The 15,710-nt window shown below is 41.2% G+C and overlaps 1 protein-coding gene across 3 annotated transcripts in view; it reads left to right on the forward strand.

Annotated features, from left to right (window-relative positions):
• Meltrin (disintegrin and metalloproteinase domain-containing protein meltrin) overlaps positions 1-15,710 on the forward strand; it is a 148,728-nt gene that overhangs the window by 118,505 nt on the left and 14,513 nt on the right. For all 3 annotated transcript variants that reach the window (XM_075676292.1, XM_075676293.1, XM_075676294.1), the window contains exons 12-17: positions 819-990; positions 2,269-2,364; positions 2,587-2,718; positions 5,182-5,354; positions 10,581-10,782; positions 15,047-15,124. In XM_075676292.1, the coding sequence (XP_075532407.1) occupies positions 819-990; positions 2,269-2,364; positions 2,587-2,718; positions 5,182-5,354; positions 10,581-10,782; positions 15,047-15,124 (853 nt within the window). The remainder of the gene's footprint in view (positions 1-818; positions 991-2,268; positions 2,365-2,586; positions 2,719-5,181; positions 5,355-10,580; positions 10,783-15,046; positions 15,125-15,710) is intronic.

Consider the following 15,710-nt stretch of genomic DNA (forward strand, 5'->3'; position numbering starts at 1 on the left):
ATACTATTTGCTTTTACCATACTAGTCAAATAATGCACAGCCTCTCACCACTAATATAAAGCAGTGTTCACGTGCTAGTATTTGCAATGTTAGCAAGTTCTTGTCATTGTTCTGCACTTTATGGAGCATGGTTTATTAAATGCACAAATGCAGCATTAATAAGACAATCAGTAGTTTAAGCTGTTTGATCTCGTGCTTGGAACTCTTCAAAACTTGCGAGGTTGTACATTGTTGGAATGAGGCTCAAGAAGGCAGCCTTGTGGACCAGTTAGCATCTGCACATGCCTTCGAGATTAAATCAGAAATCTGCATCATCTGCATTGATGGCAGAGTGAAAAAAAAGTTTTCTCTAGCTGGAGTGTTCGCGCCAGGTGGTGCCACTATTTTGTCAAGTAATGTTGCAACAAAGCGTATTCAGATTTAATCTATAGAAAAAACACAGGTGCACCACTTGTAAGTAGTATGAAATAATACCCACTGCCAAATGTTGCATTCGATTAAAATATGAATGCAGATGCCTGGCTCTCCGAGCAATACAGAATGCTCTACTCTTTAACTTCTCATGTTTTGTGACACTAAGGTGACAATGAGAATATTCACCTTTTTGCTTACGTTTTATGTTTGATTGTGCACCACTTGATGATATGAAGTGTTAGAAAAATATTCAAATTTGCAAGCAGTGACTGCTTGATTTGAGAACTAACCATTCAAACATAAGCAATTATAGTGTCTGCATATGTTTAGATGGTGAATTAAGTGGCTTATTTGTATATGATATGCAAATATACAAACTGATCTGCCTTCTTTTTTCAATATAGCAACCCACCCAGCCCAAGCCAGTGGTCGTCCTGCTCCAAGCAGTACTTGCAGTCGTCATTTGAGCAGGGCATGGACTTCTGCCTTTGGAACTTGCCTGAGGACATCATGGGTCCCGTCTGTGGGAACGGGTTCCTTGAAGAGGGCGAGCAGTGTGACTGTGGTCCACCAGAGGTGTGTTGTGTCATGCAGTACATAATAAGTCTAGGGTCTGTACAGATTCAATGCATGTTAGTTTCCATGTGCTCAGCTGAGCATTTCAGAAGTTTTTGTCGAATCCATGTGGGTGTAGAACAATCCTTTTTTGCTCGATTCTATTAAGTAGTTGGCTTTCACCCTATGCTTGGAGTGGCCAATACCAATGACCTTTTAGGCAGGGAGCCACTCAAGCCTATGATTAAAGTCTAAAAGGATCCATTTCCATCCCATCCAATCCATCTCCCTCCCTTCCTCCCATATTGTATGGGAGGGAGGGAGGGTGGGTGGACTCGAGCATGTCGCGGCACTCTGGGAAGCCACGTGGGGCTCCTCAAGTACAGAAACTTTGGAACCCCTGTTCTAGTCATATTAAAGTGAAGGCTATATTTGGCATCCAATATTTATGCTGTAGAAGCGTGACAGGCCCGCATGTAGAAAAGCATGTACACCAGCGGTGTGTCTTGTTTATATGTGGGTTTTTCTGTGTTCACGTCCGCCAAACTCTTACAGTACAAATAAATATAATTCAAAAGTTCTTGCCGATGTTGTTGCATGAGCGTCAAAATGACAACTGGCAGAGAAGTCCTTTGCACTTGTATTCATTCTGACAGTCAAATATTAATCCAGTCCATCCAGCTTCACATGGGCAGCTGGTCAATGCTGCAGCAAACTACGTAACACCTCTCTTTCCATAGCCGTTCTCCACTGTATTGTTTTCAATTTTTTCTCTTCTGCTTTTTCGTTTCCTTCTTGCTAAATTTTATTACACACTTGGTTTTACAGACTTTGCATGATCAAGAAGTGCTAAGCTAAAGTTAATACGAAAATAATTCAGATCACAATAATTGTTTGCTATAAAAGTAACAAAATATAAACAAATCTTGTTTTTTAAAATTGCAGTCGGGACAATGGGTCTCTACGTAATCAGTATGCTCAAAATGTATTGGAGCCTTCTCGGTCTCCTGCACATGGTCACATTAATAGATGGGTTGAATTGACTGATGCTAAGAAATAACACAAGTTGACTATAGTGGTAAATACATATAGTTTTTCTATAGTGGATGCACGTAAGTTTCAGTAATCTGTACTTGTGCATTGCCATTTTCATGTACTTAAGTCACAACCTCCAGCTAAATTAGTCCAAAATCATTACTTAATTAATTTCGTAGAACTGCCATTACAATGAGTTGGCATTGAAAAATAATAGAATGTAAAAAAAGAAAACCTTGTATTCTTGTCATTCTTGGCTTCCAGTTCTGCAAAAATCCATGTTGTGAAGCATCGACTTGCAAGTTCAAAGGAAATGCCGCATGTGCTATTGGAGCTTGCTGTGACATTTCTACATGCCAGGTAAATTTTTTAAACAGTTCTTCATGTGCAAAATCTGAGGTGGTGGTTCTTAATTCCTGCTGATAGTTAAAGTTTCAGGAATGTTTCTTGAATATTAGTACTTTGTATCTTTAATTGCCATTTAAATCATTTTTGCATGGGAAAACAAAGTGCCACTGTAATATTGTATGTCTGACGTTTTCAGTGTATGTGCAGCCTGCAAATTTTTTTTTTTTTTTTTAGGTCGTGAAGGCTGCCACACTGTGTCGAGATGCCATAACAGAGTGTGATCTGCCAGAATACTGTGACGGGGTTTCAGAGTTCTGTCCTGTGGATGTTTTTGTGCAAGATGGAACAGAATGTGGAGGTGGCAAGGTAGGAAACTGAGCGCACAAATAAGTTTCAAGAAATGGCATCATTGCTTAGCATGAGTGTGCATGTTCAAATAGCCTCCTGCATGAACTGTGGTAGCTCCGATTTGACATGATGCAATCTTTTCTTGCGGGGCTGAGCTAAGGAACAAGTTTTTGGAAACAAGCAGAACACCCTGAATGGCTGTAGTGCATGCAGAGTTCAATTGAAGATTGCAGCATGTATAAAAGAGAAGACAAACTGGAGGCATCAATTAGCGATAGTCTTGTGAATGTTTCACCACAGTTTCTATAAAATTCTCAGGATGATATGCCTAAATATTTGTGGAAGCTTGTGGACAGTGTTATGGCCTATGTAAAAATTTTTATCTGTGTGTATTATAGAACAGGTTATACCAAAGCCAATTTATTACATTGCAGCCTATTAGGAGTAAAAAATAATACCTTTCTTTTTCTGTTCAACCTGTATATAAGAAACCTGTTTTAATAAGGAATCTCAAGATATTTTAAAGTATCTTGCGTTTGATTTATTTTACAGATAGACATATGAGTACTTTTATGATGCTGTATATTTGAAAATGTTGTGACGGAGTAGCACTTACGATACCCTGAGCAGATGCAATCAATAGCATATGCACCCAGGAAAAAAAAAAAGCTAAAATTTCTATAGCTGAATTAGAAGCCATAACACTTATATACTCTAAGTACTGGCACTGTTCTTTTTTTTCTTATAGCTGAATTGCTTCAAGAAAGTTAGATGTTAAAAAAGAAAGATTAAGATCTTCAAAAAGAAAGATGTTAGCACTTTTTAAGTTTTTGTGTACAAGTGATATCTTTAATTCTTAGTACACCCATCAATCATAAAAAAAAAATTTGTATAGCTAGGCCAGGTTAATCATGCTCTATTACCTCACAAATGTGTTATGTAGTCTGCTAAGTACAAAATTATTGCAGCCAGCATATGTCCTCATGCCATCTCAATGGCTTCTGTACTGGTGCTTTTCTACTCTGTGTGTGCTTTCTCTGCTGCAGCTATACCTCTAAAGCCGGGCTTTCCAACTCAATCCAGTACTGGGCCGCATACATTGTACATAGCTCCCCTTCAGCAGAACTGTGGCATTTCAGCGAAGTAGGAGACTCAGAATAATGAATGACAAAGCTGCCCTTGTTGCCTTGTGGATCATTGCCCAAGTGTTGCAAACTGCCACATTTTGCAGGAGCGTTCCATTTTTTATGAATATGTCCGAACTCCCTATTCGATCCTGTTAAAGGGCCCCTGAAACTTAAAAATTATCGATCACGCTCCCTGGTCAGCCTATCGGATAGCTCGCCCCACTGACTTCATAGGGGCGATTTCCGTCATAAGGGCAGGGGCGGCTTAAAATTATGCCGAGCAGTGTGCTGCGATCGGAAGCGATGCGCATTTTAAAGTATTTGCCCCTGAAACGGTTCGGACAAATTTTGTAGACGCGTAGGGTACAGCTTAAGTAGTACATTTGCACCACAATTTAAGTGAAGCGTTACGTATTAATGGAGCTACAAGCGATTACAAGTTACCCTCCTCCCTATACGGAGCACTTTGTAACACAAGCAGACGACACTTGCTGTGTGCCGGAAGTGCTTAGGTGTTCTTGTGCATTCTCTTTATGTTAATTTCTTTTTATAAAAACAAATTAACTAACATTCCAACTATTACAAACATCATTTGTTTACCATAAAGTTGGAAAAATTATCGATCACGCGCCCTGGTCAGCCAATCAGATGGCTCACCCCACTGACTTCATATGGGCGATTTCCGTCATAACGGTAGGGGCGGCTTAAAATTATGCCGAGCAGTGTGCTGCGATCGGCAGCGATGTGCATTTTTAAAACCTTATAAATAAATTACACGTTTTACGCGGAGCACTTAGATGTGTCAATTAATGATCAGAAGGACCTACTCTAACAACTTAGTACATTTGTAGAAAATTGTCAGAATCGTTTCAGGGTCCCTTTAAGACAAACACGTTTGTCCCATATTCAAGCCTGGTGAGACTCTTGAGCCTTATCTCCCCTTGCAAATGTGTGTGTGCCACAAAAATATCAAGCAGCATGCGACTTGGAACTACCAAATACTGCTGCTTAGCTTTGCAATAACTTCTCCCTTTCTTTGTGGGTAACGTCTTAGTGAATAGAGCGTTCACGTTTATAAAGAGCTTGTCAAGGCACAGCAGAATCAAATAAGTGTAAAACTTCAGTCGTACTGTGACAAATTCCGCGATCATTAAGAAGTATCTCATGATATAGTATTACAAGCATGAAAGAGCCAATCCTACCCCCCCCCCCCCTTTTCTGTTGGCAACTTTATGTCGACTGCATGGCGACTGCATGAAACCCTTGCTTTGTAGATTTATAGGACTGAATTGTTTCTCCATTATGTTGGCAATGAAAGCTTCTGGCACTGAATGACCAACTGTTTTTCATGCAGGCCTACTGCTTTGGTAAGCAATGCCGCTCTCATGATGACCAGTGCCAGCTACTGTGGGGTTCCAGTGGACGTATGGCTGACCAGCGGTGTTTTGAGCGCAATGATGATGGTGAAGTAAATGCTAATTGTGGTTACAATCGCCTGAACAAGACCTACAAGAAGTGCAACAAGGAGTGAGTTTCACTACGCAATTACTTCATCTTTGGATGGCATAGAATGTGGCAACATAGTTTTGTGCTAGCTAGTACTTGTACAAACGAGTTATCCTTAAATAGTAATAAGGCTGTCTCTCCTATCAACAGCAGTGCAATGGTAAAAATGAGAAAGGGTATATAGTATCAACTTGGTGATCTCACCTTCAGTTTGTAAGTAGGAGGAGGAAAGAATGCAACAGCATGCACAAGTCACAAGTTGTCTGCACTGTGTACGTTATGCATTATGTAGTGAAGTGATGTGTATTGCATGCACACATAAAACTGTCCTGTAGAAACAAAAGACAGCATAGCATGTGTGCTTTAAATTATAAGAGATTTAATGCAACATGGGTATGAAAGCAAGCTGTGAACATGCAGGTTAAATCCGTGGCCACTGTGGCTGCATTCATATGGGAAAAGAATGCAAAAACACTCGTGTTTTTGGTGCGTGCATTAAAGAGCGCCAGGTAGTCAAAATTAATCTGTAGCCCTTGAGTATAGTCTCTCGTAGCCCATGTGTTACTTTCTAATATTAAAGGGTTCCTGAACCACCACTCAGGCTTTGTGAAAAAGCACAGTCCTCAGATAGCATGCACTGCTGTGAACATCCCAGCCAAATTTTGCAGTCATGTGCAGCACATGGAGCTCGCAAGCAGAGCCCAAAGTTGCCTTTTTCTCAAACACTCTGTTTTCACCGGGAGCCTTCTCCTCACTCTTTTCAGGCTGCTATATTGCGTCATATGGCAGATACCCATACGCAGCTGCTATTATCCAATAGCTGACATCAATCAAAAAGGGTGTTTGGATCAGTGCACTTCTTCCTTCAGTTACTGTGTATATTTATTGATGCAGTTTAATAAACGGGCTGAAGTAAGCAAAAATCTGCATTTCGAATTTCGATAGAAATTGCATATTCCTGGAAGTACAGTTAAACCTCGATATAACGAACTTCAATATAACGAAATTCTTGATATAACGAAGTATTTAACTTTTTATAACCTCTTGTCTATAGAAAACCATGTACCATATTTACTCGATTCTCACGTGCCTTCAATTGTAACACACACCCATTTTCCGCGACCAAAAAAAGGAAAAAAAACGCTCTCGATTGTAACGCACACTTGTTTGCCATGGCTTAAAAAAAGAAAGTCCTTTACAGTACCACGCATCTCATTATTTCATACGGAAATACAACTTTTTGTCATTTGGAAAAAGCAATGATTTAGTCGCAATGCACTAAAGTTGCGATAAATAAAAAAAGGCGCAGTTTTGCCCGAAAGACCCTATACAAAAAGTAAGGATAGTAGTTTTATCAGTCATATGAACTTTTAAACATTCGCTTACTAGCTAAATTAACAAGCATGGTTTCACGCGTGCACAAGCAAACATGAACACGTCTTGTCTCACTCAGTGACTGCGGAAATTCTTTATCAAAACGCTGGAGCGAGGATGTGTGGTAGCAGAAGTAAGGGAGTTGACCTTTCTGCGGCCTCTCACTTCAACGCGAACTAAGCTACGAGAACGAACACAGCGTGGTGTGCCTAGATGCGCAGACTCTTGTCTCCGTCGCAGATCGCTTTCAAGATAATGGCCCACGCTGCCGTAGCAACCGCCGGTGTAGAACGCTTCTCCTGTTTGCGCCAGTCCCGCATGCAAGTTTCGGTAACTCCAAACGCCCATGATGCGGCCCGATTTCCATCCGTCTCCGCACACGTGATCGCTTTCCGTATAATTGCGGCATCGTGATGAATTTGGCATATCTTTGCAGTCGGCACTTCCATGCTGATAGAGCAAATTTAGAAAACGGGAAGACGGATGGTGCACTATCCTAGGCCAAAGAAAGCATTGCCTAAACACATGTACTGCAGCACATGGAGGAAGCTATGGCAGCTAGGCTCGAAGCGCGACTTTGCACGTACGATGCGGCCATTCCAAAATGCCGATGGCACTATGGTAACGCAGATTTAGGATCGTACTCGATTCTAAAGTGCACGCAATCTTTGGGCCTGTTTTATCTGGAAAAAAAAGTGCTTGTTAGATTTGATAAATACGGTACTTAGAACCTCATTATAATGAAGTGTCTGTGCAATTTCAATATAACGAAATTTCACTGCCCCCGCAAAGGAATGCCGAGACAGAGACAATAAATGGGAACTTCTGATAGTGTCGTCCCAGTGAGGACAATACTATCGGAGTGCACGCAAAAGCGTGGCTGACTTCGCTTAATTCGTACCACCAATGTGAAGATATCGTTGACGTGCGTGGCATGAAACCGTATCATACATCGCCGACTCCAAAATTGATCAAAATGAATTGTTTTCTGAATTCAGATTTGCTTGTTCCGATCGCCCGATAATTAGAAAAATTCTGCGGCTCCTTTCTGTGTAAAAAAATCTGTCGGCAACTGTACTTATTTGCATAAAAGGTCGAAATTCAATACAACAACATTTCGATATAACAAAGCAAATTGCCGATTTTACAGACTGTTATATCGAGGTTTAACTGTGTGACTATTGTACTATCGCCGGCTATTGTCTGCTGATGCTTGGGCATGCGCACCCACGTAGGAATGAAACTTTGGCCACACTGATTGTCAGTGTTGTAGCTGTCAGGTCTCACTAAATTCTATTAGTTTGGAACACTCAACTAAACTCAAGCCACGCTGAACGCTGAACTTAAAGTTAGATGAGACATACGCTTGCCAGCGCACACTCGCCCCTGGCTAGCTGCCTTGGCAGACTACGCTTCATATTCAGCTATTGCGCAAAATGTACAATTTGGATGTGGCTACTATCCGTTGGTCAAGCTGGTGCAGGACAGAGCTGGTCCATGCCACATAGCATGGCCAGACTGGAGCACATAAGCGCGAGTGCGCACTCCATCCTTGTTGTGCACATAGGTAGTTAGCTACTACAGTTGCATGCAGTGGCATCTGCAGCGTAGCATAGGTATGGCCGTCGCTGCAGGGTACCCTGTCGAATGCGCCCGTTGAGCTCCCTGCAGCCTGCTGAGGACAACAGTGTGCTCTGATTGGTCTCCGCTTCCTTCCCTGCGTGCTGCCATACCGGAGCCGGAGTATCGCCTTACGTTTGCATCACTGTACCCGCCGTCTCTCCTTTTTTTTCCCCCTTGCATTTTTCTTGTGCAGCCGGTGACAATATAACCTGCGAGCTGTTGTGTTTGTTTCGTTTTGCCCTGTGCTTGATCTTGCAAGCTGTGCACGAGAACACCTGCATTGTTGTCTGGCTGCTGCTGTGAACTGGATTCCTCAATGTATGCATGTTTGGAGAGGTTGGCCCGGCTCATGGATCTGTACTGCGTTACACCGTGTCGTTGTACCACTGGCACCAGACTAGCGGTATGATAGGTCAGTGCCACATGAACACTGAGGTAGACGCGAGCAGATCAAAGAGCATGATTGCGCACTGGAAAATGACATAGTTTTGTTCTCTGCTCGCACGACTGCAAGACGGGGAAACGAGCAAATGAAACGGAAGTACATCTCTCTTGCTACAGTACGAAGTAAAATGAAAGACATGCAGACATTAAGTTTGTATGTGTTATTATTTCTCTAAACTTTAATTTGTCTATTGAAGCAACAGATCAAACAAATAACTGCTATTGTTGAATAATTCTCAAATTCACGTGTCACTGTGAGTATTATGTGGTTTTACATGCCAAAACCACTTTCCGATTATGAGGCATGCTGTAGTGGAGGACTCCGGAAATTTCGACCACCTGGGGTTCTTTAATGTGCACCTAAAGCTAAGTACACGGGTGTTTTTGCATTTTGCCCCCATCGAAATGCGGTTGCCGTGGCCAGGATTTGATCCCGCGACCTCGTGCTCAGCAGCCCAACACCATGGCGACTGAGCAACCACGGTGGGTTTCACTGTGAGTGACATCACAGCGCTGCGAACTACGTAGGTGCATTTGAGGGAGTAATGTTAACTCTCTGGCTGAGAGTGCAGTGCCCACGAAAAAAAGGGTGCACGGTGGTAAGTTTGAAATTTTAGCTATTTTGCAGCACGTAGCGGTGTAGTACTTTGCAGACACGATCGTTCGAGCGCGTTGTATGCACTGTGCTTGTCAGCTCAAAATGGCCAGACCTGATGCGGGGCCCTTTAAACCATTCATTAACTTAAATATGAAACAAAGAGGCCTCTTAGTGGTGGCAGCCCATTAGCAACACACCCAAAGCATCTTTCCAGCTTGGTCCAGCACTTTCTTTATGCCAACCCACAGAATGACACAGGTAACTAACAATTTCTTGCAAAATGCTGAATACTAGTGACACGTCAGGCTATCACAGTTCTTGCCAGGTTGTACACATATGCACTGTTCGGGAGCCTTGTTAATCGTGCAGAGTAAGGCGGCGACCTCCTCTGCCACTTTCTCTGCACTTTTCCCTCATTATTATAAATGACATCGGGCTGAAGTAGAACAACTTGCTCAGATACTGGAGCAATGAGTTGTCATTGTAGCCACTGACGAAGGCAACGAAATCCAGCTGGATGGTGAGTGGAAGCTGAGGTGCAGTGATGGTGTTAAGGAAACCTTGGAGTATTGTTCTGTCTTCCTATACTTGCATGGGTGGTGAAACTGCACATATATAGTAAAGTGAGGAATGAAATTCCTTTTGCTTGCAGCATTCATGACAAATTTTTCGTTTTATCGTAACCACAAATTTATGAGTTCTTATCATAACCATGAGTGTATGAATTTAAAGAATGGTGTGATGCTGCATGACATACACAAAAACAAACACGCAGCAGAGACAAAATACACAGCACATCTAAGCAAGAATGTGTGATGCTTGTATCTCGTTTTTTCATGCTTTTTTTTTAACTTCTTCTACTTAAGTGTACAGTCTTCTTCAGTAGGCAAGCCTGTTTTCCTGCTTTATCTAAAGTGTATTTCAGAAGAGTACCTGTTTCTCACTTCAGTTCAGATCTTCTCATTGTTACGCAGTCAGAATAGCTCAATATTCCTGCTTAGTATTAAAAAAACTGCCAGAAAAAACATTCTATTCATATCATATTTGACCACTATATTATACATATTCAATTTAGCTTCAGAAAGCAGCATGTGCACACCTGTAAATTTCTGTGCTCATTGTACTGTATACTAGTGTAGCAGTACATGCCATTTTATTTTGACTGTAAGCAAGATATGGAAACAAAGGTGATTTTTTTTTCTTTTCAGGGATGTGATGTGTGGCACACTCCACTGTGTGCACCTGAATGAGCGGCTAGAGTTCGGCATAGAGTCTGCAGCTGTCCAGTCCAAATTTTACATAGATGAAAATGATAAACGGTTTACATGCCGGTCTGCAATTGTGGACTTGGGCCTATTCACAGCTGATGTTGGCCAGTCACCAAATGGTGCTAAGTGTGGCACCAATAAGGTTTGTTTACTTCTGCATTATCGTGTGAAGAAACAAATGCCAAGCACTTTTCTTTTCCTGACATTTGTCTGAGAAATGGAAGTAATGATTTGAGTGCAGATTTCCTGAAGCTCTTTTCTTCTTCAGTGGTATATTCAGTGTTGCACAAATTCGGTCTTCAGTCTAGTCTTGGCATTCATTACAAAATGAGTTTAAAAGTGTAACAGGTGAATTAATAATGCATGAAAATAGCTCACAAATAGCTCACAAAAGGGGGGGGGGGAGGGTTCAAATAGATAAATAATAACTATATTGCCATTGCCAAACATGCTGCAAACGAATTCTTAAATGCTGTGTGCTGACAAGACAAGTAAAACATGTATTTTTTCATACCATAATATACTCGTATATCCCAAAAATTGGGCCCGAAATAACTGATATCAATGCTTCCATGTTTTTTGTCTATTTAATAAGTAAAGAAAATATCACACGAACGTTAGAACTATATCAGTTCGAAACCAGCAAGGCAGTGCATACCGCTAATAGGAAAAATGTAAAGGCCATAAAATTAACAACTTGCAGACAAATATTTTATTGAAACTTTGTCATTCAAGAACCTTGTTTACATTTTTGTACATATGCAACCATCAAGGAAAAATCTCAATGGCGCTGTCTTTTGATCCAGTGTATTGCGCAGGAGCAGCTGTCACTTGTCGTGTATTGTGAGTAATGGCACTGATGTTATAGTCGCAACAGAGAGCACATATAAAAAGCAAAAGTTCTCCAAAATGTATGAGGGGGGGACAAATGAAAGTGAGCAAATGCGAATGTATGACAAACAGGGTACTTTATTTAAAAGTCGTCTCCATGAGCATTTAGACATTTGTCCCTTTGACTAACGTGTCGCTTGATTCCCGTCTCATAAAACCCCTTGGATTGCCATTGAGAGCTGGACCTCTGCCCCCCCCCCCCCCCCCCCATTTGGCTGCTTCAAAAAGTGTGTAACTGTCATCGTCTGACACGAATCTGGTTCCCTTGAGCTGTTTTTTCAGTTGCATCAAAATGTGGAAGTGGCAAGGCGACAGGTTTGGGATGTATGGCGGATGTTGCAGCGTTTCCCACTTGAACTTTGCCAGTTTTGTGTTATATGCATCAGCGTCATGGGGACGGGCATTGTAATAGAGCAAGATGACCCCATTCATCAATTTCCATCCGGCATTTCACAATATCGGAAACGATTAATAGTCTCTCCAGGTTTAGCAAATTAGATCAGTAATGGCCCCTGACGAAGGAAAAAAGAAACGCAAAGGAAAGCATGTTGGCCACAATCGAACGCCTACTTTTGGCACCTATAATGTGGCTATCGAAGGAATATCGAAGAAAACGTGAGACGCTTGGCCCATAGAGAAGCATACGTATACTGTTCAGTATCCTACACCAGCGAGACAAGACTTTCCGGAGAGGTTGCGCTCAAGCGAATGCTTTGCAATCCGCCGAGTCCCCATATTGATGTCGGCTAGCGACCATTGTTTCTTTTTCTTGTCTGCTAGCCGGAAAGCGTCCAGAACTCTGCCAGGTGAAAATCAACTTGTCCAGAGAAAAACAAATGCGCACCGAAGTGCGCCGCGCGGTGGTTGGGGTAACACGAGAAAAATGCATGTGCTTTGACTGGCCCTGGCAGCCCACGGGTAGCAAGAACAAGAAAATTGGAGACGCTCAATGTATCTTCGCGAATAAAAGTCAAAGTAGAAAAATAAATAAGAACGTAGTTACTTTTGCTGGCTTTAGTGTCTTGACATGGATGCGTTGGCGCAGGTGAAAAAAAATGTTGATATTCTTTTCTGTGGCATGACGGCACAAATGAACCACCACAACGCTTCGCCTCATCAGACCTCGCTGTGTGCTTTGTCAACTTGTCTGATAGTGTGTTGATTTGGCTTTTCTCATTGTATGGTCTGATCTACGACTTTAGAGAAGTCAATGCGCCTTTGGTGTCAAATGTTTATAACAACATTAAACCCACAAAGTTCTGGAATTGAAAATATAAAGCATGACTTTGGAAATGTCGCTCCACCTTTCGCATCAAAAGTTTATGAGAACTTTATACGCACAAAGTTTCGGAATTGAAATCCATGCGCTCCGTAGATTCCACGGCCTCCACGTCAAGCCCGCTCACCATCAAAAACGCCCTTGAAACTTTGTGCTCGGATGGTGCTCCTTGAGTCATGCGTCTCCCGGTGCATGGGCGTTGCCGCGAAATTTTCCCAAGTTCGGAATGTTCGCGCTGAAATGTCTTTTCGAGCGTGAAATAGACATTCTAGACAAAATCCAGAACGATTTCCGGCGCCGGGGGTTGTTTTGGTCGGCAGTGCATGACAGCCCGAAAAAATTTCGAGGGGGGCGGGGGGCTGAAGCCCCATAAGCCCTCCCACCTGGCTACGCCCCTGGTAGCCACTGTTGCCAAGCATTACTGGCTAATTGAACCGTTTTTACTTGTTCGAGGAGCTTTTGATTTTGTTTATTCATGGCAAAGTGAAAAGGAAACATGCCACTGTTGCTGTCCAAACCCAAAAACTGCGAGTGTTGCTGAGGTACTTTACATTACCTACAGCAGTGGCTGCCACCCACTTTCTTGGATGGGAAAGTGGATGGGAGAATGGCCCCACGGTAGCTCAATTGTTAAGAGCATCACGTGCATAATGTGAAAACGTGAGTTCTGATCCCACCTGCAGCAAGTTGTTTTTATGTCCACTTCCATTTTCTCTTTATTTTATCATTTCTGCATTTCAATTCTTAAGAAAATTTACCCTACACTTTCCTTGGTTTTATTGCATGTCGGCTTCATATGATTGTGACTAACAAAAAAACTGGCCTTCTCAGTTTCCACTCTTCTCATCTGTGGTAGAGGAGCAAATCAGTTCCCGCCAGCTGGATTAGTTGAAACAGGTGGACAATACATGGCACATTGCAATGTTCAATTAGTTATTCATGTTTTACTAATTAGCATTTAATTATTTGAGACATTTAGCAGCTGAAGCTTGGTAGTTGGGCAGTAATGAAGTTGTGGCCACGTGAAAATCCTGAATCTAGCACTGGTGTTAAGACGTCTATCATACATTAGTGTTTCACTTATTTTCCTTTAAAACTTTCCTTACATTACTGCAGGGCAACATTAAATGGAATGCCAATGTAATGCATGAGATTTAGGGGACAGGTAGCTTCAAACTGCTGCTATTTATTTATTTATTTATTTATTTATTTATTTATTTATTTATTTATTTATTACATACCTGCTTCGCCTTAAGAGGCATTACAGCAGGGAGGTACACAACAAAAAGAAATACAAACCAATAATGTCACATACGTAAAGTGCTGTAAAAATCATGATTGTTCTCAATACTAACAATATCAGGCAAAAGAACATTCAATTCACTTATGAATTGCAGAAAGAAAGAATACGAAAAGGTGTCATCCCTAAAAGGAAACTCGCATACTTTCAATGCATAGTCTCTCTGGGATATAATATTGTGAACTTAATGTGCTTTCCTCTGCCAGTCCCTGTATTAAAATAATGCATTGTAAAAAAATTTCAACCTAAGATTTTGTTGGCAGTCCTTCAACACTTGCCATGATAATTTATTTTAACTCTCTGTCACACTCAATTTCCTGCTATAATTATTAAGTACAAACCTCACTGCCTTATTTTGCGCTTTTTCAAGCTTCTTCGTCAGATCGACCAAGTATGGATCCCAACAGATGCATCCGTATTCAAGTAAACTGTGAACACGAGTGAAATACAATTGTTCTTTTAATGTGTTGGGTAATTGACTGAAGTTACGACATAAAAAACCCGACAAACCCATTGCCTTATTTTTGATATGTGTAATGTGCCTATCCCACCTTAAGTTGCATGTCATTAACATTCCCAGATATTTATATTCGTCAGCTTTATTTCGGGCCAGGATTTCAGCTGAATGTACATGCACTTATTACTGCACAGCTTCATTTCTGCATTTTCAGCATGTGTCCTGAAGTAACTCATTAAAATGTTAGAAGAACATTCATTATTTAATTGAGCATAACAACTTGTCATGAAAATATTGTCTGATGCTTCAACTAATCCACCTTAAGAAACAAAATTGCACCGCCTGCCACAAGGGTTATTTAAGGCAATGTACTGGTACGAGTTCTTGTTCTAATTCTGATATTACTATTTTGTTCAAAGAAGTGCATTGTGTTTGTGTCAAGTTCTAATGACAAAATTAATTCTCTTGCTACCTTGCAGGCTTGTATGAATCAAAAGTGCGTTCCACTTGAAAAACTATATGGCATCAAATGCCCTTATGACTGTTACAATAATGGGGTAAGTTACTAGTCTTTTTTTTGCATATTAATGCTTTAATTTCCTGTCCATATTGCAAATTCGTTTATACATATTGTAATGTAAATCATCATAACTCTTGTTTGTGCAGAAATTATAAACTGCATAAAATATATGTACAGTTGATGTGTAATGTTGGTTAGGTTGTGTTTAAGGAACAAAAGACCGGCTGCTGCTGAGGATGAAATGACAGGTTCATTTCTTGGTCATTGTGGTTGTTTTATTTTTTGGGTGAAAACTGCCACACTCCATTTCACTGCTGCCTAAGTGCATAAAAATTCGTCTGTTGTTGGTGCTATCATTACTATACTGTATTCAGTCTCATGGGTTATGAGATTTTGTATTCATTGGCTTTGGGGTATATTTTTCAACGTCAACAGTGATTAAATTACAGGTCTGTAGCCATTAACAAATAAATTTCAGTGAACCTTCGAAAAGTCTAGTCAAATTGAGAAATATTGCTTGTCTAACCTATTACGCATCAATTCTTTTGTTTTTTGCATCATTTGCCATACTGCAATGCCATACTGTGCGAGAATGAGCAGGGGGCTTGTTGTTGGCCTAGTTG

This window comes from Dermacentor variabilis, unplaced genomic scaffold, assembly GCF_050947875.1.
Source record: "Dermacentor variabilis isolate Ectoservices unplaced genomic scaffold, ASM5094787v1 scaffold_12, whole genome shotgun sequence".
NCBI classification, from domain to species: Eukaryota; Metazoa; Arthropoda; class Arachnida; order Ixodida; family Ixodidae; genus Dermacentor; species Dermacentor variabilis.